Here is a 26,591-nt window from a genome sequence, read left to right on the forward strand (position 1 = left end):
TTTCTGACTGCATACATTCTTTCATTTTGCAACCTAACCTCAATCCTCTGCACTGCATTCCAAACTTGAATCCTTATGGAACCAAAAGCTGAGCTTAGCTCAGGAAAAACAAAGTCATTTTTACAAACCACATCAGGTGGTGTAATCTCCACTAAATATATAGCAAAATATAAACATGATCAATCTCATCACAAGGATTCAACTGTGTCAATGGATGTGAATTTCTGCAGCATATTAAATCCCTGATGCTGGAATGTAAATATTAATGGGTCAAGAACATAAGCTTTAAAGAGGATGGGGTATTGTATCGTCATCCCGATTAACACAAATAACCGCTATAATGGTGATCAGTTGAATGTATATGGATAATCCCACTATTATGGTATTAGTCTTTTTAAGAACTTTTTATGTCATGAAACTAAACAACTAATCTGATTGAAAAACATGTTTGTATAGTGTAGTGCACCAAATTGAGTGTGATGAAGGGAGACGAAACACAGTGAAACTAACACAAATTCACGTAATTACTAACACAATGTGTATATCTTACTGTGACACTTATTGTGTTTTCACATTCAAAGGTTAAAAAAAATGAAATGAGCGGGAGTTTTTTTGGTACACACTTGTTTAACACAAGTTCTTTTTTTTGTAATTTCTCACTTCTAAAATGTGTGCTGAAATAAAATTTATTCCAGGTTAGTTTCCTTTTTGCCCCGATATCTTCTCAAAAAAAAAAAAAAAAACAGAACAAATAAGACATCTCAGGTTTTTACTATAGCACCACGTCTGAATGCATGTGGGTTACTGTCATCTTGTCAACTCAGGTCAAAGTACATCTGAAGATCAAGTGGGAGGATATCAGACAGTTGGCAGCAACCTGCGGATCAAAACTAGTTTTATTACCAGGAACATGAAATTTATGTTCACAGAAGCCTCCGTATGAGACCACTATCAGGTGATGTTCCTCATATCAGTTAAGCACTAAACATTTCTATTCCCAGCCATCACACACAAACACTGCACCGCGCATCGACACAAATGTCAGGAGTGAGAACATGTTTGTGCAAAGACTTTACTGAAGGTAAAATAACACAAGCAGCGCAATAAGAGAAAATTAGAATTGCACTACAAGAGAAGTAAATCAGAGCAGGCGGTGAAAATGTAATCTATAAGATAGTATTTACACTGCAGCACAAATTGCTGAAGGGATAAACGGTAATCTCAAAACAAACTGCGCTCACTGCAGACAAAAGAAGAAAGCAATTTAATCTTAGTGTCTTGAAGAAACACGTGAGGAGAAAACTTTACACCTACAGTACATCACATTGATCCATGATCTAAAGTACCAAGAATTCCCATCTGAATGGACAAAGGAATAAAGATGTTTCCTTTTTGATTAAAAATGACCTAAACATGTAATTATGTGATTAGCAGATTAGCCCAAGCATCATCTAATGTATAAGATCATATGAGATCAATGCTGTGGGTACACAGCACAGGTCTGTAGGTCTGTTTGGTGTTGAACTAAATTTTCCAGAGATTCTTCAAAGTAAAGTTGAGTTCTGACTGAATCAAATAAATCAAGGCTTTTATGATTAGATCAAGTACGTAGTGTAACACATACGAGGAAGCACACAACAATGGAATCAAAATGCATTAAACTTTTCTTTTTTTTTTTTTTTTAATCAAAGAGAGGTCAAAATATCCTATAGACTGGGAAATATGATATTATATTATCAGGGTTAATTGGTGTGAGTGACATCACACACAAATGGGTGTATTGAAATGGGAATTTTGCAAACATAATGCCTGCTGATAAGAACGATCTACTGGTAACTATCGTTTTTATCCATGGAGTGACTGAGCTACCCCAAGTATGAAATGAAATGTAATACCATGGAGTTTGATGTGTTGGTGCAGGAAGTGCTCAATCATATGGTGGAATTTCAGCAAATAATTCTCAATTTCACAAATAAAAAAATAAAAAAAGACATTGTGAATCACATCGGGCATCGTACATTAATATATTGAAACAAACTCAACCTTGTATTTTGCACAGTTTTCCATGTTCACAAAATGTGTAAATTAATTTATTTTTTGCTCATCTGCTGCGACACGATCCTCAGCGCATCTCATTAGCTTTGAGACAAGTGTGCCTGCAATGTCAAGATTTCATCCATTTTTGCAAACCGATAGGAGAAACGCATATGAGCAATGCAGCGGGATGGACTCTTTTCAATATCACATTGCCATGGAGTGCATTTACAGTATATGCTTCTGTGCATTTGACAGCAGCGAGATCAGTGCAGTTTGACGACTATAGGAAGTGAATTTCAGAAAAGTGAGGTGGATTGAATTAGAGATCCTAAGAGGATGATAGGAGTCATGCTGCCTCTTTTAAAACTACTTACACTTAACAACATGGCTCACCACTCAAAGCTTCTTTTTTTTTTTTTTTTTTTTACAAGGGGCTGTTGTGGTAGCCTAATTCCCAGTGCGTCTCACCCAGACATGTACAGTACTTGAACGGGAATAAAGTCTTTATCACAGATTTACAGTCTGCCGAGGACGGTGCAATGCTGCAGGGATTGTTCTGCTTAGCTTTCGGGCTCATTCGCTCCTCGTCCCTCGCCATCCATCTCTGCCACCTTGTCATCTCACACCTTTCCCCGTCATCTCTCTGCCCGTCTCTCCGTCCCCCTCATCATTCATCTTTTCTTCTCGATTCTTGATTGCCAATCTCTCCATCTGTCATTTCAATCCATCTTCCTTCCCTTCAAGCCCTGCACTATGCGAGTGTGACACGGAGGGATTCAGCTCCGACTGAAGGCTCTGTTACATACATTTTAGCTCAAGTGTGAGCGCACATTTGAGGAGTGCAGTGTGATAGGTGAGAAACAAAGTTCCAGTGTGCTTTGGTGCATCTCTGAACACCTAGAGCAAGTTTAAGCATAACAAATTAACATGCTGTATTGTGTTAATTTTACAATTTGGCATCCCTCATATTGATCACTGTGTTGTTTATGCTGAGCAAGACAAATAATATATTTTGAAATCCCACAGTGTGGCTGGTACCTTGATGTCTTTTTCTTTTGACAGTCATTATCTTTGCTTACGCTCATTATGAACTAAGAGCACTCGAGCTACAAATGTCAGGTACATCACTTCATGTAAGAACCTGGACTTGAATGTCTGGAAAAACAACTTTTTCCTAAGTTGCAATACTATTTTCCTCAACTTGCGAGCCAGTGGCCAGGAGGAAAAACCCTATTGGATATAAATGTCAGTAACTAAATTTGACTTTGTGGATGAGGCACATGCACCTGGGCAAATGTGGCCCACGACTGGACCACAAACCAGTTTTCCCACCAAAAAAGGCTTTAAATCATTGATTTCTCAGGAGCAAGAGTTATTTTCCTCCTCATCATCTCCAAATCCTGTGAATATATATAGAAAATGTTTGTAACATGATTATTGTTGTTTTCATAAAGAATAGAACCCTATTTTATCAGCAAATACTTTATTAGGAAACATATTCTAAGATCACAGATCTATACTGACTCATATTCCAATTAAAAAAAAAATGTCTTTCATCAAACTAGAAACAATATTTCTCATATACAATTGTAAAGAAGTCTCATTCTGACTCAAGCCTGTTCATCCTCATTGTAGGGTATTAAAACAAGAACATAAGAAGCTATAATATGGCAAACACTGGCATGATAGCAAGAATTATGCTTTTAACCAACAAGATATCAATAAATACTCTAGATTTATAGAGATGAATGCACATGCCGTTCAGCGAGTTAATATAGCTGCTTGCATCTACACTGAAGACTCCCATTAATAATCCATTATATATTTATATCGTATTCAGAAAAGCCAGACAGTAAGTTTCAGAAAGTCAAATATTAAATATTTGTGGCCCTAACATAGACATCTCAGTACAAGTAGAGCAGAGAATTAAGAACTTAATGCAACTCCATCACTGACTTGAGGGGGGAAATAGGTCAACTAGAAGCATGCTGGCAGAGTGGAAAGGAGGGTGGGAGGGAGAGGGGCATTTCTCAGCGACAGACTGCCATACAGTATATGGACTATTCATGAATAAGCTCTGTGTAAGCCCTGGGCACTGCTGTGGCCCCGTTACTATGGCGTCCATGGTGAGGGGCCGAGGAATGTGGCCTTACTGGGCAACGGGGATAGAGAATAGGAGGGGGCTCTGGAGAGTGGTCTTTGCCTTGGACTACTTTAGTCACTGGTCACATCACACCTTTTGCCCGAGCCTAGCCTCTGTCGTCGTCTCCTCCTCCTCCTCCTCCTCCTCCTCCTCCTCCTGCTGTCTATTATTGTTCTTCAGAGCTGCATTCATCCTCACACCTCCCGTTTTCCTCCCCGAGCCCGCTTTTCTCCCGCATGTCTCTGTGACCGCCTCACTGTTGTTTCATCCTCACCTGCCCTCCCTTTCATCCCTCATCTCACACCTGAGTCCCGGCACAGCGCACAAGTGCACTGCCAGTGTGTGTGTGTGTGTGTGTGTGTGTGTGTGTGTGTGTGTGTGTGTATGCATATCACTGTGCTTGCACTTCCTGCTGGTTTACCATCTGTTGCTCTCGTCAGTTGACTGAATGAGCCTGTGTGTCTGATGCCTCTGACCTACGTGCGTTCGCATCACTTTACATAAAAACCATTGTCTGTAATTTTTTTTTTTTTTCAAGAACACAGCGTTTTGACCTTGTGTGATCTTTTGGCTGTCATTGTGAGTCACGTAAAGACGAAGTGGGGGGTAGTCGCGGTGACATCTCTGCGGCTGCTTCCACCAAGTCCCGGTGAAACGTGCCCGGTCTGCACAGGTGCTGCCGGAAGTCGGCGTGCGACACCGGCAACTGTCGCAGAGAACCGACGCAGCATGTGAAGACAGAGTGAGGGGAAAATGGTGGAGAGGAAAAGTGAAACGCGCAGAGACAGCAAACATGAAAAACCACTTCTCTTTAGTCTACTTCCCACTTAACCTTGTCTGTCTCACAGTATCACTTCGTCTGTCTGTCTGACTGACTGAACGAGCTCGGATCATACCCACGAGCAGACACAAAAACACAATGGCTCATCGCCACCACCAGTATTAAAAGCACCCACCCCCCATCATCTCCCCACCTCGTCAGAGCCAGCTGACCTACTTCCTGTCTAGCCAGTCCAGTTGTTGACTGTAGACTCATCTTAGACTCTCTGTGTGTGTGTGTGTGTGTTGTGTGTGTGTGTGTGTGTGTGTGTGTGTGTGTGTGGATCTATCTTCAACACCCACTTCATCTAGAGGAGGGTCACATGAGTGATTGTGTGTCTGTGGATTTATTTATCTGCTGTGATTAGAAAAAAAGAAAAGAAACTACTCTGATAACCTCTGTTCACCTCGAGTCTGGAAACGTTAAAATATAAAACAGTTCCTTCCATAAACATGTTTTGTTCAATTGTCTGGCTGTTAAATGTCGATTGGGGGGAAAACAAACGCAACAATGTGAAAGAGAACTTGTATTCAAACAAAGGTCATTTCAGTCTGTTCCAGCTCATAATTGTAAATGAGAAGTGTCTCTCAATCGAATCAACAATTTCAATGAAAATCAAGTGATAAAACATGTACATTATACAATGCCAATACTGAGGAAAATAGCAAGTACTGGATTTTACAGCTATATAATGTTCGCCATTCATGACTTTCACGCTTAATGTATGTTTGCGCCAATGAGGAGCTGAATGGGCGAGGATGTTACCTACGGGCAGTTTAGAGTCAACATGTCACCTCACAAGCGTGTCTTTGTAGGGACAGAAAACCAGGGTAACCAGGGAAAATCCAACACAGTCCTGAAAGAACATGCAAGATGCATCCAAGTTTAGCACTTTTACCTTCTTGTTGTGAGTTAAGAGAGCTGAATGCTACAGCATTGCATATGGGATATTAAAAAAGCCTTGGAACGGAATATACGTAGAAAAAGATGCCAAACAACCTTCTTGTTCTGATATTAGACTGTGTGCATACAGACAGATAAATACTAGAGATGTGAAAAATGATCAGTCATATTAAAAGAGCATTCATGCCTTTTCCTTAAATACATATTTTAGAATAAAAAATTATAATTAAATCATCCGTGGTCTGTCTCTCTGTGTGTGTGTGTGTGTGTGTGTGTGTCTCCTTGGAGCTGAGTCACTGTAAGAGACAAGCACTTAATGTCACGCCTCTGAAGGAACAGGACATACATGGACTGACTCCCAATGCACAGGCACTTCCCTCGTCTTCCTCATTCCTCTTCATGACGAGTGCATCTCTTTCAGCCCGTCTTCATTACAACAGTTTTCAATGCAAAAGTAGAGAGTGTTTTGTCTTTCTTTTGCTTAATTCACCTCCCCTCTGAACATTACTCTTAGTACAGACAGGGTAAGGGAGGCGGGCATGGAGCGATAATGCTGAGAGACACAGCGGCTGGCAGACAGACAGTGAGGCGCATTCAGTCAGTCAGACAGACAAGATGCTGGAAAAACGGGTGATAAAAATGATGGGGAGGACACGGGGGGGGGGTGGTGGGGGGCAGCATGTAGGTAGACAGATGAACAGTTGTGACTGAAACAGAAGCACAGAGGCAAGCAAACATGAGCAGTGAAAGAGACAGATGAGAGACAGAAGAAGAAACAAACAAAAAAAAAAACTGAACTGATTTAAACAGACAGGGAAACAGGTAAATGTAGGCAGGCGTACAACAACTGCCCGTGTGTGTATGCGCGCGAAAGAGAAAGCAGCAAACAGGTCTTTTGCTGAAGCCCTGTTCTCATGTTCAGCATCTCTTACTTGTATGCAGTGGACTATCAGCTTGGCAGACATCCACACACACACACACACACACACACACACACACACACACACACACACACACACACACACACACACACACACACACACACACACACACACACACACACACACACACACACACACACACACACACACACACACACACACACACACACACACACACACACACACGCACACACACACGCAAAGCCTAGTGATGTGAAAACATGGGTATCCATGCATAAACACAAGTGCATCAGGATGTGTGTGTTTGTGTACGCGTGTGCGCGTGTGCGCGCGTTGTGGTTTGCAGCACATACCGGATGAACAAAAGAACTGGCTCTTGCAGCTCAGGCTTTGACAAGAGAGTAGACTGTGACTACAGGTAGGTTCGCTCTCACACACATAGAACACACACGCAAACATAGACAATGGCATGGAAATCTTAAAAGAGAGGGAGCCAGTGTGGGAAATTATGAACTCATAACAGTTCAAGATGGAAACAGTTACTGTCTTGCTCAGACAAGGAACAGCAGTGTGTGGTGGAAATAGGTTAAATTCCTCTTTGAATAACGGCTGATGAGCCCATAATAAAGCAGCCCAGCAAAACACACGGGCGCGCGCGCGCGCACGCACACACACACACACACACACACACACACACACACACACACACACACACACACACACACACACACACACACACACACACACACACACACACACACACACACACACACACCCCAGCTTTTTATCCAGGTCAGCAAAATCACAGCTCTAATCTCAATTCAACCTCTCACACACTGTCCACCTTCCTGGAAGTGACTCCAATGAAGAAGAGCGTCCGGATGCGCGGACCAGCTGTCCTGTTAGTTTCTGTCTATATTTAATATGATCTATAATTTGACACATTGTGGCGGCCCGTCTCCCACACATCCGCCTTGTGTTGCTGCTGCTGCCTCCTCCGCCGGTTGTTATTCAGGGAGCAGTGTCAGGTGCGGGGGGGGGGGGGGGGGGGTGGGCATACAAATAGCAGTTTCTTATAAAATAAAAAAATAATAAATAAAAAAAAGAAATATTGAATATATAACATAAAGCAAAGGTCATGTCATTTTACCTTCAAAGTGGAGAGGTCGATTTCATCCAGACCCCGAGCCGGGGAGTCACTCGCCATGATGGAGGACACAAAAAGCCCCTCTCCCGATATCCCGAGACGGCCTTTACTGTCACGACTGTGTGGTCTCCTCTGCTGCTCGTTTACCACTGTCCCGCTCTCTCGCTCTCTCACTCTCTCTCTCTTTCTTTCTTTCGTCTTTCTCTCTCTCCTTGCTCAGCGGACAACCAAACAATATCAGTCCCCTCTCCGCTCAGCAGCGGGACGCGCGTCTGCTGGGAGCGCACGCTAGAGGCGCGCGCCGGCGGCGAGGATGGAGAGCGACAGCGCCTTGCACGGCGGTTGCTCCGGGTCCATGGCCCGGTGTGTCTGAGGGAATAGAGACGGCGCAGAGGAAGGTGAAGCGCTGCGGAGGAGAGGAGCTCTGCTGCCGGAGCCACTGCCGTGACAGCCAGCCAGTAATATACACTGAGGAGAAGGGAGGTGGGCGCTCACCACCGCTCCGGCAAACCACGCCTGTTACCGGGCGGGGTCTGCTGAGGAAGACGGGACTCCCAAACTTTATTTATTAAAAAAAAAAAAAAAAAAAAAAAATTCCCTTCGCAGAGGTCATCAAGTGCCTTCATCATGATGAATGTTATGTCACATAAACTCTTCCGTGGAAATGCTGATAAAGGGTGCGCCATGTGTTATGTAATTGCATCATGAAATGTTTCCCCATTTTAGTGATTTTGTGCGTGTGGATGTGCTATCTTGTTTTGACTTGTTTTAAACAAAAAAATAAATTAATTTTGACGTAAGACAATTTGAGGTCCACATGAAAAAATAAAATCTATAAGGAATCCTTCCGACCCCCAGATTTTCCCTGCTGGCCCACCACCCATTTTACAAAAACGTGAATGGAATCTCCAAAACAAAATCTCAGAATTAAAAGTTTAAATCGACACTTTCAATCGTAATGACCTGTTGTTGTAGGCAGCTCCGACCAGTCAAGTTTTTTTTTTGAATAAGAAGAGATGGGGGGGGGGGGGGGGAATCAAAGATAGATCATTTTTATTTGTTAACCATTTAAATTACACTTTGTTAATTGAACAGACAAAATTATAAATGTTTTCAACTGTACAAAAACGTTATGGTACATAAACATCGTGGAAGTCAGATCGCGGGGTCGCAGTGAGAGCAGGGTTAACAAAAAGAAAGTCAAGTATCTATACAACCATGCTGTACAGTTAAAAAGAAACGCTTAACAACTGTTAGATGCTTCATATCCCATAAATAATGCAATGACAAATGTGGCAGGGGTAAACATTACAGACAAGAACTGTCAAAAATCAATAAAGTAAGAGGCAAACGTGTAGAAACAATGAGCATGTTGTTTCCAACCATTATCATTCAACATTTGTCAACTTCCTGGTCCCATTCAACAACAAAAAAACAACAACTATGTCATTGTGAATGTCCCACAAAATGCAATAATCGTCTGCTTTGCCTTTCTGCTTAAATAAACACCTGCAGTTCACATTCTCCATCAGATTAATACGATCCTGACAGTTCCAGGATCAACTCAATCAATCAATCAATCAATCAATGAATTAATCTGTCACGTGTTCATGGAAAGAAATGAGCAGTAAGTTTCACATTTCGGCAGGTTCACGAAACAAATTCATGTGCTAAATTAAAAATGTAAATAAAGAAAACCTTTAGTTGCATATTTTGATATTAATTTAGTGAAATGACATAAGGGTGACGTTCCTATAATGAGCCTATAAAACAATAATTGTTCTTTAGACAGATGCAGGCTGTGTTACATGATGATGAATGAAATTAAATAATACCACTCGATCTGCCCCAAAACTAAAAATAAATAAATACAATTTTGGATCTACCTACTGTTTGTAAAGAACCCCCCCTCCAATCAGCTGGGTGTTTTTATGTTTTAATGAACTATTTTGTTGCAAATGAATGAATTGAAAGTTTTCAAACTCTTCACGTAGGGCTTTTCCCGTATTTTTGGAAATCGAGCGCCATCTACTGAGCAAAAACCAAAATCGCTGTCTGATTGTCTCATCCAGCCGCTGGCACAACTATTTTAATTGCAGTGATGCAGAAGGTTCAAATTTCAGAACTAATGTCACAAAACACCTTCAACAAGAGAACAAATGTCTCAGAAGTTGGTTTGACCCCCCCCCCCCCCCCAGAGGACTGACTTGTTTAAGCATCAAGGCAATGCATCAGTGTTAAGATTTGAGCAGTTAGTAAGTCATGCATGACTGTTAGACCAGTACAATTGTCTCTCTGCCTGTGCTGCAGCAGCAAAGTGTGGCATATTTTCAGATGTCTTGTACAAAAAAGAAAAGAAAATATTCCCAATAGAGCTGCGATCACGCTCGTTCGAATTCTGAGAACTTATCAAAAGCAGCACATGCGGAAGCTCATCAACTCATCTGAGAGCTCATAAACAGCATACATAGTACTAATGCACCTTACATGACAAACTCAGTAAATCACATGCATCACCATGTCTTTTGCGTTTTTGATATATTTCAAATGATATTTGAATATTTATCGCTGTTGCTCGCTCCCCAAAGAGAAATGCTCCTGCCCCGTGATGGTCCCACAGGAATCCTTCATCCGCAGTTCAAACTTCAAAGCATCCGTTGTTTTCCATTTGTACGATTTGAATAGTTGCCATGTCCAAGAGTGATTCATTTGCGTTCTTCATGTCCTAAACTTTAGTGCTCAACCCAACATGCTGTAACTACTGGTTTTCTCAGTAGAAACAGATTGAAGAGATTTGTCAATGCCCAGCAGTCCATGTCGGCCAAAGAAACTTAAAATGCTGCTCTCAAATCTGGATTCCATTGATCAAAAGTGATTGCTTGCATCTCCAATAATAAACATTGAACGACGAGCACAATCCAGAGAGTTTACTTCGTATGTGTGAGTCACTTGTGGGTGGATTGTGTTTCTCATGTCCAGATCTCAGTGGGGACCATGGCTTCCTTTGTTCCAACGGAGGGCATGAGGTTGTGCTCCGACAGGAAGTCCAGGGGAAACTGGACCAGGAAGCCTCGGATTTTACGCAGTTCCTCCTGAGCTTTGGTCAGGTCGGTCTGAGCCAGACCCGGCTTGGACTGGTACTGCTCCAGCTCGGACATGTTCCTCACCAGGGAGGAAGGCAGACACCGAAACACCTGCAGAGAAACACACGTGCATGTCTTTATTCAATGAAGTGCAAATGTTCCTGACGGTCTGAGGGGTGGATTTGTGGAACAGTTTTTTTTTAAAGTTAAAAACGGAATACAAATATAAAAAACTTTTTTAGAGAATGTACAAAAAATAGTTCATATAGAAGTATATGGAAGAAGTTGGTTGATTGGTGGGTATTTGTGAGGTGCAAATACAAGTAGAGGCGCGCGTATGTGTATACAGGTGTCTCACAATATCATACATTACTGGAAATAAATACAGAAAGCAATACAGAAATACCATTACCCTTTAAAACCATGTACTTTGGATGTACTTTCCCAAAACAATCCAGACAGTACAAACAAATCTCATTCGACATTATCATTATTATAAGTTATTTTACTGGCAACAGAACAGCCACTAAAAAAGATGGATGAACCAAACTGAACCGACTGTAAATGGACATATGTCACAATGAACATTTGTAGAATGAAAAACAAAAACTCTGAACATTAGAAAAAAAACTTTTAATGCCACATAGGGGTAAAAAAGGAAGCAATTTTCTATGCAATGTCTAAGATATCATTTTCTCAAGGTTTTTGGAGAAATATCCATAAACCACCAGGCTATGATAATTTAAGAGTGTCCTCATAACTGTAAATACTACTATAAAGAACCCGCCGGTTGTTATTGTCTTGATTTTCATCTCACTGTCTCTCTAGGGGTATATATTTGTCAAAATGTAACATGTTTTGTATTGTTTAGTAGTTTGAAAATGAGAAACTGTTTGTAAATCAAATTGGGAAAATAACTTTTTTTTCAGTTGACGATCCAGTGTTCCATGACTCTAGATTGGATGAAGCAGTATAGACGATGGATGGAAGGATTTATTTAGTCATTTTTACCTTCTCATAAATGGTCGCATTGCGTCCAGCGGTAGTCATCCACACCTCCTTGTAGAAACGATCGCTGATGGGGTCGGACGCATCAATGCTGGAGTCGGTGTGGCCTCCAAGGATGGTCCTGTTTAGAATTCACAAAATAAAACAGGACAAACAAATAATTAACACGTAAATTAAATCAATACATCTTTAAATGAGCAAATTAAAAAGCAACAAGGGTCATATATTATCTTGAAAATATCAGCACACTGTAACTGCTCAGCTAATTTTCATAGAAATCACTTTGACAGAGAGAGATGGTCAAATTTAGGATGATCAATATATTTGGATAAATGCTTAAAAAAGCATTACATGCAGAAAAAAAATACATATATATATATATATATACACGCAACTCAGAAGGTAAACAGAGTAAAAATAATAATCTTTAAAACAGCTAGTTTGAGGATTAGATAACACAGTATCTTGATTTATTATAATTTTTCCCATAGGAAGCCATAATTATCAATCGATTCTAAACTCCTCAAAATGTTTCAGTTAATATGTTATGAGGGTAAAAGTTACCGGAAAAAATAAGTGTACATTCAACTTAGATCACAACTAAATATGATCAATACTTACTTTAATTCTGTTTATGTCATAAATAATTTGGCTTTATGCTGCTAGATGTTTATCATTAATGCTGCTGGTTATATTGGTGTTTTCGTAACATGTGTTTCTAACATTTAACATCTACCAGTACCCCGTGTGAGTTAGTATCAGGCCTTGATGTAATACATCCCAGGATCAATCAAGTGCTTTACTCCTTCCTACAGAAATAATCCAAGGTGCTGGAGTAAATGTCATTTTAATCATATACACTTCTTTCACACATGTAAAGTTATTCAACAGCCACACACTTGAAGCAGTCGAGGCGCAGTTGGAGAGCGTAGGGTCCGGCCTCATACTCCTGCCCGTCCATCACAGCAGGGACTTTCTCACAGTCCTGAATGATCACTGCCACCTCGCTGTCACGTTTACCCAGCATGCTTCTGTCGTTAATGTTCGCCGAGCCTGCAAAAACACACAAACCATGCGACTGAGCTCGACTCAGGTCTTTCACCTTCCTGACAGTGCCTTTAAAATCTACTATAACCAATTTGTAATATCACTGCAGTATTGTTTGGAAAATCTCACATGAAAATATATTCAATGAAAATGACAGAGAACAAATTAATTGTTGGTTATCTCACCACTTGTTTATTTATTATTTTATTTTCTATTGAGAAAATATATACCTCTATCGGTGTACTCTTTTGTCTGTTTCAGTGTTTTTCTCATTGTATTGTTTAACCCTTGACCATATCAAGTTATTTTCACAAGTTCCTTCTAAAATGATAACTCTAAATTCAATAACAGAAAACCTGATTGACCATTGATGCCAATTTTGACAAAAGTACTGCTGTTTTGTTTTGCTTCTTTACCTTTACCTTTGCAATAGTACAGTAGAGCAGTACTTAGTACTCGACCTAAGTTGGGGGATTTGGGGTAATTTTTTCCAGTTTATTTTACATGAGTGGCACATAATAGGGTTAATGTTAATTTAAAGAATACAAATTTTAAGGGTCTATCAATAGTCACACTCTGGGATTGAAATGTTCAGTTCAGAGTCTTATCATGAGAACCCTTAAAGTGTTAAGAGAGGCCATGTTTGTATGCGATTTCATTCTGCCTACATCTTCTGTTTTGCAAAAGAACAATAAAAGTAAGCACTGATCTTCTCCCAGTACTGGCGAGAAGATGTGCTGCTACATATTCACCAGCAGGTGGCACTATAGGCTGGATAGCCTTTAGTACATATTTTTAACTGCACACTTGTTAGCAGTACACATGGTGAAATTAAAGGGTTACAGATGCAGACTTTTTTACCTTTGTTGCATTATGACGTTGCAGCAGAGCCATTAGCGGCTTGATATTGTGACTGGCATAAAACTGCACAACAAACCGGAGGCAGAAAGTGAGACGTCAGACAGACTAACCAATGATGACCGTGTTGTCGTCAGCGATGAGCATCTTGCTGTGGACGTAGATGAGCTCGGTGACCAGGCGTCCCTCCAGCTCGGCATGAGTCCGCAGACCAGCGAAGGAGATGTAGTTCATCCACTGGTCGTCCACTGGGAGACAGCGGAGAAACACAAGGAAACTATTAAGATTCTGCTGTGATAAAAATCTGCGTTTAATTTCAGATAATTATTGAACTCACTCTCTTTTTTCAGCTGGGAGATGATGGAGTATTCTCCTCTGATCATAGTTCTGTGGACACAAGAGCCCAAAACTTACCGATCAGTATATAAATTATATATATACGTTCACCTCATGACTTCCTCATGCATCCCTCTCTCTCTCTTTCACATTGCTCTTTCAGTGTTAAAGTGTCTGGACCTGTAGTTGAAGTGCATGACGGCCTGGATGGCGTTCCCTCCTCCGGTGGTGATGTCTCCCTCGAAGCCCGGAAGCAGCGGGGTGACCACATACACGCGGTACTTTTTTCCCTCCCTGAAAGCAAACATGTTTGAAAAATTAATCTCAGTCACAAGCAGGAGAAGACAGAAGGTAAATATCATGTACATGTGCAGCTATATGGTGACACAACCGGATCAGCAAATACGGGAAAAGGTCAGTACTTGTGCGCCCTGATGATCCTCTCGATGATGGCGTCTCCGATCTTGTTGTAGACCATCCGGTTGTCGGCACAGCTGATGAAAAACTGGTTCTGAGAGGAGTCACACAAACCACAGCAACAATGGTTGAAATCGTTAGTCTTTTGGACATAAAAGTGTCATTTTCATATTTATTTTTGAAACAAACAATGTTATTCTCATTGAAATTTTATTTAAAAAAATAATGATTCAGTATAATGGTTAGGTTTCACAAACGTTTATTTAATGATTGTTGATTTAACTTACTTCAGAAATACACGCTCATGCACACACACAGATCTACACCTACACCTACAGCTGCGGTGTGAATTAACCCACACACGCTACACCTGCACACACATTATGTAATATGTCGTGTTTGACAAGAAGTAGGACATTTATTTGATCCTACCTTTACTCCTCTACAACTATTACTGTTGCACACCGAAATATGTCACAATGTGTTAAAGTTTGAGAAAATGTATAGAAACCAATTATGAAAAATTCAACTAAAATTCATAGAAGACCAATTAGACCATTGAATACATCTTGATAAATTCACCATACATACATTTAAGGAGTCTTGTACCTGGTAGCAACCAATAATGTAATACTGGGCAATAGTGTATTAATTTCTGGCCATTCTGAATGTAATGAAGGCAATAATGTAGTAACTTGGAAATGCTCAAATATTTTTTACAACTCTGACAGAGTGAGTGTTACATAGTATGAAGTTAAATGAAGTAACGATCTTAGTGTTGAAACTTCAGCGAGACCTTGGAAATTAACTAAATTCTTAAAACTAGGTAAAATAATTTTTCTGTCTAATGCTGAAATTTTGCTTTTGCATTGTTTATGAGTTTTGACATGAGAAGCTATGTTTTCTTTCCGGACTGTGAGCTGGGTTTTTTTTGTTGTTGTTTTTTTTTTTTTTTACCTCAATGTAGATATAGTGCTTGCTCTTGGCGATGACCTGGATGTAGGCCGTGTGGATGGACTCCTCGTGGTATTTTATGCCAGCCGACCAATCTGCCGCAGACCGCAACACCTTCAACACACACGAGGCGCCGCCGTAAAACAGGAGAGCCACGATTTCTCGGAAAGATCTGCGTCTTCCTCCGCATTCACCGTGGACATCAGTGCGCTTGCCGTGGGATTTCTCAAACACAATGTACTCAAATACAGTAAAACTGCATGTAGGAGAAACAAAAAGGAATGCCAACTCGGCCTCTGCGGCTGTGACAATATTCTGAGCCAGCATTGGTTTTCTTTGCATTTCGAGAATAAGAAGCACAGTGTGAAAAATGCCCCACTGCCAAAAAACAGAAATAAATAAATAGTAGAAGAATTACAACGTATGCAAATAGATATGGCCTTGCACCCTCAAGGTTTGAAAATCCTTTCAAGCTAATCAACTCAACATAAGAAAGATGGGACATAAAATGTCCCAAGGTTTGGAAAAAAACCCAGGAAGTTGTTAAAACGTAACATAAAGTAATGAAAATTACACTGTGTAATTAGAAGTAATTTTAACAGGACAAAAATGAGAAAACAACCTTATTTTCAAGGATGTTTTACTTCTAAGCACACAAACACAAAAGCAGGTGACAGATAAGGCCGAGGACAAAAAAATAAAAACTCGCTTTTTGTGTTTACCGCAACAAACCAGACTCATGATGGGACCTTCAGGCACTTCACTGAAAGATTGCCACTTTCTGGCACAAGAAAAAAACAAACTTTAAGATCGCAGGCGCAAACATCTGAAGTTATATAACATTTTTGGCCCATGTAGGATTTTTTAAAAATATCTTTTATCTGCTTCCAGCTATACTTGACTGGAGACGTGAATGTAAGAGATGTAGGAAAGTGGGAGTTTGTCCTCCATGTGTTGTTCTGCTTTTTTCCTGTAATTTTCAACCAGCTCGCTTGACGGTTGACTTGTTTCAGTTTTTTGTGAATGTAGTGAAGTCCAGCAGACGTTCGAGGCACTTTCTCACCTGCACATTGGCATTGACAGAGTCGGGGACCTGGTATCTGAGCTCGTCGGCACCGGCGTGAGACTTCGGAAGCAGGAATGGGTACGACAGAGAGCGGTACTTTGGTTTCATGATCTGTAAGAGAAGCGGTTGGGAGAGTTTGCACAGAGAGAGGTTGACTGCAAAGTCTCAGAGAGGAGGACTGGCAACGAGTGAGAACAGGAAAAGTGGTCTAACTGCCATGGAAAGTATGAGTGTGAGGATTAAGGTATTTTTTTTCCACAGTTTCAGAGAAACATTCTGTACACTTTTAACCGACACGCAAGTCAACGGGTCATAACTTTTTTTTCTCAAAAGGTGCATGTGATTACTACCTAATAATAATTTGTTGATCTTCCTTTTTTTCACACTTGTGTCTAGGATGCAGGAGCTGATGGGGGTGAAAGGTCTTGCTCAGGGACTCACAGAAGTCACCTGTCAGCTGTGTATAACTACAGGTGTTTTCATCTGTTTGTTTGTATAGGATCAAGTACGTAGCACGTTTTGTACATGTTGCAGCACGTTCAAAGTAATTACCAGTGCTCGTCCTTAGCAGGGCTGTTCAATACTAAAGGCTCAGTAACAAACGCACAAGTTACTCGTATTCAAGCTGTAAACAAAAAGGCTGTCAGGCTAAAATATTGCTATATTCCGGCAAAAACTGAGGTTTGGTTCAAAGGGTTTTGTTTTAGGGCGACACAGTGGCGTAGTTGTTACCACTCTCGCCTCAGAGTAAGAAAGTCCCTGGTTCTGGTCCAGGATGTGCTGGGGGTGGGGCCTTTCTATGTTAGGTTTGTGTGTTCTCTTTGTGCGCGTGTGGATTTCTTGCTCACAGTTGAAAATCATGCATTTCAGGTTAAGTGGTGACTCGTAATTGCCTGTAAGCATAAATGTGACTGTGCTAAATTAGTTCTTTCTTGAAACGTGGATATAATGTGCATTTAATGACGATAAATAGATTTTTGTTAAATATGTGCTGCCTGACTTAAAAAAAAAAAAAAAATTAACAAAAGGATGCATGGAATGTGCTATGTGCGGATTAATAAAACAGAAACAAGCATTTATTTTTTAAATGTAGAAGTGAAATATAAAATTGTGCAACAAAGAACTCAATGAAGTGAAAAATACATTTGGATATGGCACGGACCGACCGAAATAACACTTTATGAGAAGAAAAGTGTCAAACTGTGTTTGGTGGTTTAACCTGCCTTTTATGTATTTGTACAGTGAAATCTAGGCTTTAAGTTGTTCCCTACTTTCCATTCCTCTGTATGTGTGTTTATAGAGTGTGGGTAAACAGAACCTTTGTGAAGTTCCAGCGTTGGATGAAGTGTCTCGCCACATCCCGGGCCGCTCTGCCATGAACCACTGAGGCAATGTCATGCCAAGGCATTCTGGGAGTTGTGTACCTGTCAATGAAGTCTGTGATAGACCCCGAAAAGATCATCAAGTATGAGGAATATAAAGAGTCCATGAGAAAGACGGTGGCAAAGACAAGTGTGCAGCGGTACATATGGAAGAGACGTGTCGTAACAACTTTTTCTGAGGTTTACATCTCTGAATACGTTTTCCAGTTGACTTTAACTTCCATCTACTAGTAAAGCATTTAGCTAGTTTGTGGAGAGTGCACACTGAAAACAGAAGAAGGGAGCTTTTCTGCTGGCTGTAGGATAAACAAGAAAGTGTGTGTGTGTGTGTGTGTGTGTGTGTGTGTGTGTGTGTGTGTGTGTGTGTGTGTGTGTGTGTGTGTGTGTGTGTGTGTGTGTGTGTGTGTGTGTGTGTGTGTGTGTGTGTGTGTGTGTGTGTGTGTGTGTGTGTGTGTGTGTGTGTGTGTGTGTGTGTGTGTGTGTGTGTGTGTGTGTGTGTGTGTGTGTGTGTGTGTGTGTGTGTGTGTGTGTGTGTGTGTGTGTGTGTGTGTGTGTGTGTGTGTGTGTGTGTGTGTGTGTGTGTGTGTGTGTGTGTGTGTGTGTGTGTGAGACAGACCGTCAAAGGGTTTCTCCAGCTGGATCCAGTCCTTATAAACAAAGTTGCAGTAGTCTTTTCCATGCCAGAAACGAGTGTTTCCCTGAAGCTCCCCAACACCCGTCTTTAGACTTCGCACTGAGCCGCTCCCTACAAAAAGATGTCCACACAGTATATAACTTCAATATTTTTCTTAAATGTTCTGTATAGCATCAGAAGGTTTTCACAGTTTGACTGAGGCCTATGTTCACTCCAACGTCACGCACCTGTACTGTCGACACTGCTCACGCTGTCCACGTGCTGCAGAGTGTGTTTGTGCAGGTGTCTGTACAGACTGAAGCGGACTATCCTGTTACGCCCGATCCCCTTCAGCTTGGGCAAGTCCACGGGTTCTCCAGGCGGCGTCCCGCGTCCGTTGCTATGAGAGACGCATTCAGTGGAGGAGGATATGGCATTACTCGACGGGGTGTTGGTGGAGCCGGCCTGGGAAGATGAAAAATGAACCAACAGGCAACATGTGTTAAAATGTGTTTTTGTGTGGGTGGCACCAATATAATTAGGCAATATCTCAATCAAAATGGGAAAATATCAACCTTAAGTGACCTGTCATGTATACAATCTTCATAATTCTTAGAGGAGCTCAACCTCAAATGAAGTTGATCTAATCTTGAGCAGAAACCAACATATCTATGAATGGTTTCCTTTATTATTGATCATCTTGGTGTTAGAATATCACATAAACACTACAACAAATGAGAATTTCACAATTCACATCACTTAAAACCACAGGAATCAGCAAAGCCTTTGAGTCATTTCTTTGTTGTAACAGAATTCTTGGCATTAATTATCATATTATTCATATCATATAGTGTGATGAAGAACTTGTCTCAATTCCCTCTCCCTCCATGTTTTCCTGTTGGAACTGTTTGTCAGCAGCAGGGAAAACGCATTTTCTGCTCATAAATCCGAAGCGTGGATGGGACATTTTAATTCGCTCAGTGTGTCTCACCTGCTCCAGGGCCACAGAGCGCGTCACGCTCCCAACATCCGTCAACCGATGCTCGCGGTCGTCCCAGCGCCCGTAAGCCAGGTCGATCCCGCCCACAAAGGCCACTGATTGGTCAATGACGACGATCTTCTCATGATGCGCCCACAGATAGACGGAGGAAGAAACGTGGTCCGGATGACGCATCACCTGGAAGACAAACACGATAAACAACACTTAACCACGGTCACCGCAGCACACTACACAGTATATGATATTAAAACCTGAAATATAGTGACATTTAATATTTCGCTCTAACTCTGACATTGATCCCCTTATTGTTTTGGTTTTTTTCAACCACTGGACATTAAAGCCATAACTCTTCTTCATAACTCACCTTGATGTTGGGGTGCAGATGCAGCAGCGTCCTCTTGCTGTAGCCAGAGTTGATGCCCAGGGCGAGCTCCACCTCCTTATACAACATGACAAAGATTCGCACTCCCTGTTGCTGTGGACAGACGGAGGATAAACGCACAAGGCTGTTTACATATTTCATTGTTTGCGATACACTTTGCGAGACAGAAACAATATGGATTGAAAACTGTCGATAAACACTGTGTTCTGTAAAATAATAGGTGTGCAAACTCCAAGCAAGGTATTTGTTATTCTTTCTCTGGTGCATCCAAGGTTGTAACTCTTGTGTACATAAATGGCGAACATAAATCACATGAGCTGTACAACAGAATCCTGAGTTGTACTGTCAAAGGCAGCAGTGTCTCTGTACTGGAGATTACCCTGGCTTAATAAGAGTACCGTAAATGGAGTTGTGCAGAGTAAAGAAGCAAACTTTTGAATGGATATTCCCAAGTTTAAATCCCACTGCGGCCATGAATGCAGAGAAATAATTTATTAATGGAGTTCGATTTAAAAAAATAGTAAACGTAATACAGCACAAGCATGAGACAAGAGATCAGTGACGATCTCAGTGATGACAAATTAATGTTAGCATTAAAGCCATCCTGTCTGGGTTTTTTTAACAGAGGAAATAGTCAACAATACTGAATAACTGGCCTGTGGGCCACATTACTCCCGTAAGAGTGGCTGTTTAAAGTCAACTTACTGCTTTCCGTTTGAGGATACAGTCCAGCCTCCACCTGTTTCCTTCTACGACTGGTCTCTTCAGGAAAATCTCTGGACTCAGCCTGGTGAAAAGAGGAAGGCAGGCCAGCACCAGCGAAGACAGAAACATAGAGAAGGAATGTGACAAAAGGTGAAAGAGTCAAAAATGCATCTAACAGACATCACACAAAGATATGGCCTCATGAGCCACTGACACTGGCATCCTGAGCCGACGTGTCTAAAATACCATTGGCTCAGATTACACTGGCTGACACCTCATTGGAAAAGACTATAAGCCCAGTGATTACAGCTCTGAACCACTGGGATTTCATCCACATTCAGTAGCGGAACACTGGACTCTGTTTGACCATAAACTTGAATTTTAAATGACCGTGTCAATCGAGGCATATCATTAAAACCTATTAAAGTTGCTGGCATGGAAACAATTCTGTGTATTACAAAGCTGTCCCGCTGGTTGCATTTTAAATGAGATGGACATTTTCAAATATTGTTTGACAGCTTTTTGGCCCCTTGGGAAACTAGAAAATAGAAAATGCAGGCTTGTGCTTCGTGTGCGACAAAAGTTTTTATTTGACAAATATATAATTTTTGTTGTTCTGAGCGACTTGAATTAGATGCCCGAAAACACACATTACTATAACTCATGTGCTGCTTTTACCAGGAAAAATATATGCAATTAAAAGGAAACAGGGAGGCACAAAAGGATGTAAAAGGCATGGAGTGGAAGTGTCAGCAGATAGGGAGGCCGAGTCTTTATCTCAGTGTATTTTTATTCTCAGTGTGAGGCTGTAATTAGCAGCACTATCATGTCCCGGCTCTCTGGCAGAGAGACTAGTGGGTAATAATGTAATGTGTAACAGTGACTATGACACTGGGAGCAGCAACTGGTAACTTGAGTGTCAAACTGTGTTCTCATTCTTTGGCAGCGCAGTAATGGCCTGAATATTCACCACGAAACTACCGCCATGAAAACATTCAATGGATTGTCTTAGCTGGTGCACAACAGTCCCCGTCTTCAAGGAACACTGCTGAACAAACTGCAATAACAACTTTGCTTGGTATTGCGTGGCAATGGTTCTCACCCTGGGCTCTAGAACATTTTAGAAAAAAAAACAAAAAACCATTATAAGAGACTTCTACAAAACACCTGGTCAAAATTGCAATTTGTTTGAAGAAAAAAAAAAGGATGGGAAACACTGTTAAATTACAAGTATTAATAGTCTTTAAAAAACAATGTGGCCGTATTATTGACCACAATAATCTCACCGTTTATATAAAAGTCAGATCACAAGCAAACATTTCTACAGTTGGCTCATAACTTTGCGGGATTTCACAATTAGGTCACAATAGATGGGAATCTCACGTTGCTACTCCCATCAGGCTGCAATCAGTTCATTCTTTGCGGTTTGTTTTTTTCTATATCCTCATCTCTTAGATCGGTACTTTCTTACTAGATGACTAACATCTGCAGTTTGGTGCTGCTGGAAGGTTCATCCAAGTAAAATGAAGTTTTCCTTCTCTACCACCACCTCTGCCCGCTCATGTAGGATTTAATTGATTTTTTGTTTGAAATGACTGTGTTTGTACTTGATACTGTATGAATAATGCAGAATTTGTTTTAAATAAATATATACATATCTTAATACTTCCTATGTAATTTGCACAGCTAGAAAAAAAAACTCTAATGCTGTATTCCTGCATCATCCTTAATAATATGAAGTCTTTTATTTGAACGCATAAAGAACTCAGTCAGGTTAGCTCAAAAAGGTGAAATGAATAAAAGCCCATGAATCCGACTTCAGCAACGCAACTAGAAAACAGTGAGCCTCACCACCAGTCAGTGATGAAGATTTCCTCTTTCGCTTCTTCCAAAGCGTCGGCCACGTCCTCCATGTACGTCTTTCCATTCACGTACCTGCGAAGAATCAAATGACTTGTGAAAAGAGACGTTACAGCCCCTTGTGTTTGTGTTGATCTGAACATAATAAAGCAGAAATGCCTCACTTTTTGACCACACACAACAGATGACAAGTACACCTGTCTTTTTAGAGTCACTGTCTCTCACCGCTTGCCTCACAACTGCCACTAAAACCACAAATAAGTCATCATCTGAACAGGGAAAAAAAAAAGCGAGAGGGTGTAGAAGGAGCGTTTCGACCCATTTTTACAACTCTCGTTACTTTACGTCACCTTTACAAGTTCATGGCTACACGTGTTGTGTCATCATGACATTACAGGATTGTTTGTTTTTTTTTTGCTCCAGCGGTTCACAGGATTGCAACATATTTTTCTTTCAGGTTTCATATTAAGCACAAATGCAATGTAATGGCGCTATGACAGATGATTCAATATCACAGACTCTGAGGGGGATGAATATGTAAATAAAGAAAAATGGCAGCACATCTAAGGGAGAGACAGAGCGAAAGACAGAGCAAGAGAGAGAGAGAGCGAGCGAGCGACTGCTCATCATTTCATACATTCCCATAGTTACCAATGAAAGACTAACAGAGGACGACAGATGAAAAATACTAAATATTTGCTTCACTTAGATTTACATTGATTTTACCAACTACCTGAGTATAGCTGAAAGGTCACAATGTGACAAAATACTCTTCTGACATGTGCAAGTTTGACAATGAATGTCTGGCACATCAACTCAGATTTGGCCGTTTAAGCAGTTTATTTTTCGCCGTTTGCTTTTATTTTCCATACATACACCAACACGTTTCTGCCGTGGTGCCCTCTCCCTGAATAGTTACCATTTGGCAGAGACGTTTTCCTGTTCTTGTGCAAATGATCCAAAGCGGTGATCTCGAAGAAAAGCCTTCCCGTGACTCCTCACGAAGCTCTCGATGCTCTGACCCCACCAGCGTGCATTTCTGTAGCTGTTGCACTTGAACACAAGGGTCCTGCCACCACGATACACACAGAAACAAACAACAGACGCAGAGACATTTTCAAGGCTGGGTCGCTGAACGCCAGGGCAGAAATGCGTTCGACTGGCCCTTATCTGGCTCCCAGAAACTCACAAGTTTTATCAAAACAGGAATTTACCATTTCCTTTGGCTTGATAAGACAGTTTTGTAGTGATTCCTAAAATAAATCACCTCTGTTGAAGGTGATGGAATGAAAAGGAATACAAGTAAACAGTTTACTGTTAAACAGTTTAAAACAGTTTAACAGTTTACTAAACAAAGCGAATAACAATTTGTTGTTTTGCTTTATATTAAGTATTATTTATTTAGATGTAGAAACTGACATTTGCAGGGAGTTATATCCACATGACTTCAAGAAATAGTTAGAACAATGTGATGTTTGTTGACAAGGGGCTATAAAAAAAAAAAAAAAAAAACTCGGAAGGCCTTTTTTTCTTGCGAGGCTGTGAGACATGACTGGAAAACTGAAAACTACTGCTTGATGGTACATAAAAGCCCACAGATGCGGATTGTTATTATTACAAATAATTTTCATCAAAAGCATGAGAGATTTTGAGGCTTAAAAACAAACTTGCACGCACACACACACAAATACGACACCAAACCTGGAGAGGCTGTCGATCCGGACGCCATGTTTGGTTTCTGTTTCTTTGGAGTCCATCTTGATGCTGAACTCTTTATCCAGCAGCAGGACGAAGGAGATCGCCCCCGTGTCCGGCTTCATGTACAGCAAGCACGAGTCCTTTACCACGAGCCATCTACAGAACACACACACACATGCAAACGCATGCACACACAGCTGTCATTATCATGCTCATCCAAAGAAAGTTGATGTTATGTATTTAAGCTTTGAAGCTTTCAAGTGATTGTTGAGAACCATTTCTTATGCTTCTTGTTTGAAGGGTGTAGGAAGAAAATCTTCATGGGGATGTAGGTGGACGGGCTGAGCGTTTCAAACGTGTGGGATTTTGTGTGTGTGTGTGTGTGTGTGTGTGTGTGTGTGTGTGTGTGTGTGTGTGTGTGTGTGTGTGTGTGTGTGTGTGTGTGTGTGTGTGTGTGTGTGTGTGTTGTCTTTAGAAAATAACAACATAAACTGCTCACATAATAATTTGGCTGAGAGATGAGGAAGAGGAAGAAACAGCCAAACAGATGGAGGAGCAAGTAGCAGTGGTACATCCATGTACAAGGTTGTGTTAACAGACTGCAAATATGTCAAATATATTGCACGACAAGCAAATGTATCATAAATATGAATATGTCTATGCTGTCATTACTCAATTCAATTCAACTTTATTGATATGGCACTAAATATAACACAATCATTTCTAAGTGCTTTTTACAGAGAGAAAGCCAGCGGATGATTCCGTTTCTACAGATAATGCAATGAGTTCCTCTTCATGCAAGGTAACTTCTCTTAACCATAACTCCAACACCAATTATGAAAAGAAAGAAATTGTAAAACTATCAGGAAGCAGACAATGACCGCTTTGCATCACAGATGAGATTCATCATTGAGTGATACACTCAATGCACACTTTTTAACAGTTTAGCAGCAATTCAATCTAAATAAGTCTGTGTGGACTGATAATAATCGCAAGCACAACAGGGTTAATCCACATCCAATCCTTCTCTGTATGTTCCTAACGGTCCAACCAAAAAGTTTCTCTACATCTATGCATACGTCTAATTTACAGTGTTTCTGTCAAACTGCAATATACAACTTAGACAGTAGTAGAGTCAGCACCAGTGACATGGATTATGATGAAAACAGTGGGAGTGAGATTTAAATTAGATTTACAGAGATTTAAAAAAATACAGGATAGAAAAGGTAAAAATGCTTCATTCACACACCGTTTGGACCAGCGATAGCAGGCTTGAGTGTGACCACAGCAGTTCATTCCAGGGATACGATGCCCGCCGGAGCGCTTATAGATCATCCCTTCACTGAAAGTTCATACAATAGCAACAATAATCAGGCAAAATCTACAAAATCTTTTTAAGTTGTAGTATCTAGAAAAAGAAATACATACATCGATTAAATGTTGTACATTTGTTTCATTCAGCCAATCATGAGTATACCTTCATCATTTGAGTTTTAAAAGCAGGCCATTAAACATACATCCACAACATAGACGAGGCATTCAACAAAGTGAATACGCTTACAGTCCTTTGGGCCCCAAGTCATGAATGAAGGACATCTGGCTGACATCAATAAACTCCATCTAAGAATAGACATAAAGAGACGACAAGAGGCTTCATACGCAGTTGCTTGTACAGACACGCCGCAAATTGTGAAATACACTGCAACGATCACCGTGTGAGAAAGCAGTAGTTAACTGGAGGCAACATGACTCATTTTAAATCGTTTATCGTCACCTCGGATGTCAACTTGAAAAGCGTTCAAACAAAGCACAGTATTCAGATTAGTATGGAGCTGAGGTAATAATGTACTAAAGGGCCTATTTCACCATGGTAAGAACAAGAATGGTAACTTAACACAGTGTGGGTATTATGATAGGTGGTAAAGGCTCTTTTGATTCCAATAGAGATGCCTCGAGGCTGAAATACAACAAATAAAGCAGAAACGGGGTGCAAGAAGATGTTGTGTATGCCCCTCCTGCTCTAATCTTCATACTAACGGCGGGGACAAATTCATCACATCCTCATAGTGAGCAACGCTACTTTTCTAACAGAGCAAATAAAACACGTTGAAAATTTGAGTGAAGCAGTGCTCTACCCAAAGCAGAGCATCAAACTCATGCAGTTGATGCTGCACATGCCTGCTCTCACACAAGCAGGAGTTTGTAGTCATATGTTGAACTTACAATATGA

The 26,591-nt window shown here is 40.8% G+C and overlaps 2 protein-coding genes across 4 annotated transcripts in view; both read right to left on the reverse strand.

Annotated features, from left to right (window-relative positions):
• The window catches only part of tnika (TRAF2 and NCK interacting kinase a), a 66,390-nt gene extending 58,045 nt beyond the window's left edge, over positions 1 to 8,345 (reverse strand). For both annotated transcript variants that reach the window (XM_080512827.1, XM_080512826.1), the window contains exon 1: positions 7,956 to 8,345. In XM_080512827.1, coding sequence (XP_080368953.1) covers positions 7,956 to 8,012 — 57 coding nt within the window. In that variant the 5' untranslated portion in view covers positions 8,013 to 8,345. The remainder of the gene's footprint in view (positions 1 to 7,955) is intronic.
• Positions 8,346 to 8,994: 649 nt separating this feature from the next.
• pld1a (phospholipase D1a) overlaps positions 8,995 to 26,591 on the reverse strand; it is a 32,901-nt gene continuing 15,304 nt past the window's right edge. For both annotated transcript variants that reach the window (XM_080513391.1, XM_080513390.1), the window contains 20 exons: positions 25,923 to 25,981; positions 25,611 to 25,703; positions 24,365 to 24,517; positions 23,583 to 23,732; positions 22,655 to 22,738; positions 20,804 to 20,885; positions 20,081 to 20,191; positions 19,708 to 19,893; positions 18,965 to 19,181; positions 18,720 to 18,848; positions 18,040 to 18,158; positions 16,719 to 16,832; positions 15,659 to 15,769; positions 14,707 to 14,795; positions 14,465 to 14,578; positions 14,286 to 14,335; positions 14,062 to 14,196; positions 12,943 to 13,096; positions 12,047 to 12,164; positions 8,995 to 11,146 (listed from right to left, as the gene is read on the reverse strand). In XM_080513391.1, coding sequence (XP_080369517.1) covers positions 10,922 to 11,146; positions 12,047 to 12,164; positions 12,943 to 13,096; positions 14,062 to 14,196; positions 14,286 to 14,335; positions 14,465 to 14,578; positions 14,707 to 14,795; positions 15,659 to 15,769; positions 16,719 to 16,832; positions 18,040 to 18,158; positions 18,720 to 18,848; positions 18,965 to 19,181; positions 19,708 to 19,893; positions 20,081 to 20,191; positions 20,804 to 20,885; positions 22,655 to 22,738; positions 23,583 to 23,732; positions 24,365 to 24,517; positions 25,611 to 25,703; positions 25,923 to 25,981 — 2,493 coding nt within the window. In that variant the 3' untranslated portion in view covers positions 8,995 to 10,921. The remainder of the gene's footprint in view (positions 11,147 to 12,046; positions 12,165 to 12,942; positions 13,097 to 14,061; positions 14,197 to 14,285; positions 14,336 to 14,464; positions 14,579 to 14,706; positions 14,796 to 15,658; positions 15,770 to 16,718; positions 16,833 to 18,039; positions 18,159 to 18,719; positions 18,849 to 18,964; positions 19,182 to 19,707; positions 19,894 to 20,080; positions 20,192 to 20,803; positions 20,886 to 22,654; positions 22,739 to 23,582; positions 23,733 to 24,364; positions 24,518 to 25,610; positions 25,704 to 25,922; positions 25,982 to 26,591) is intronic.

The sequence above is a fragment of the Blennius ocellaris genome (genome assembly GCF_963422515.1).
Source record: "Blennius ocellaris genome assembly, chromosome: 17".
Lineage (NCBI taxonomy): Eukaryota > Metazoa > Chordata > Actinopteri > Blenniiformes > Blenniidae > Blennius > Blennius ocellaris.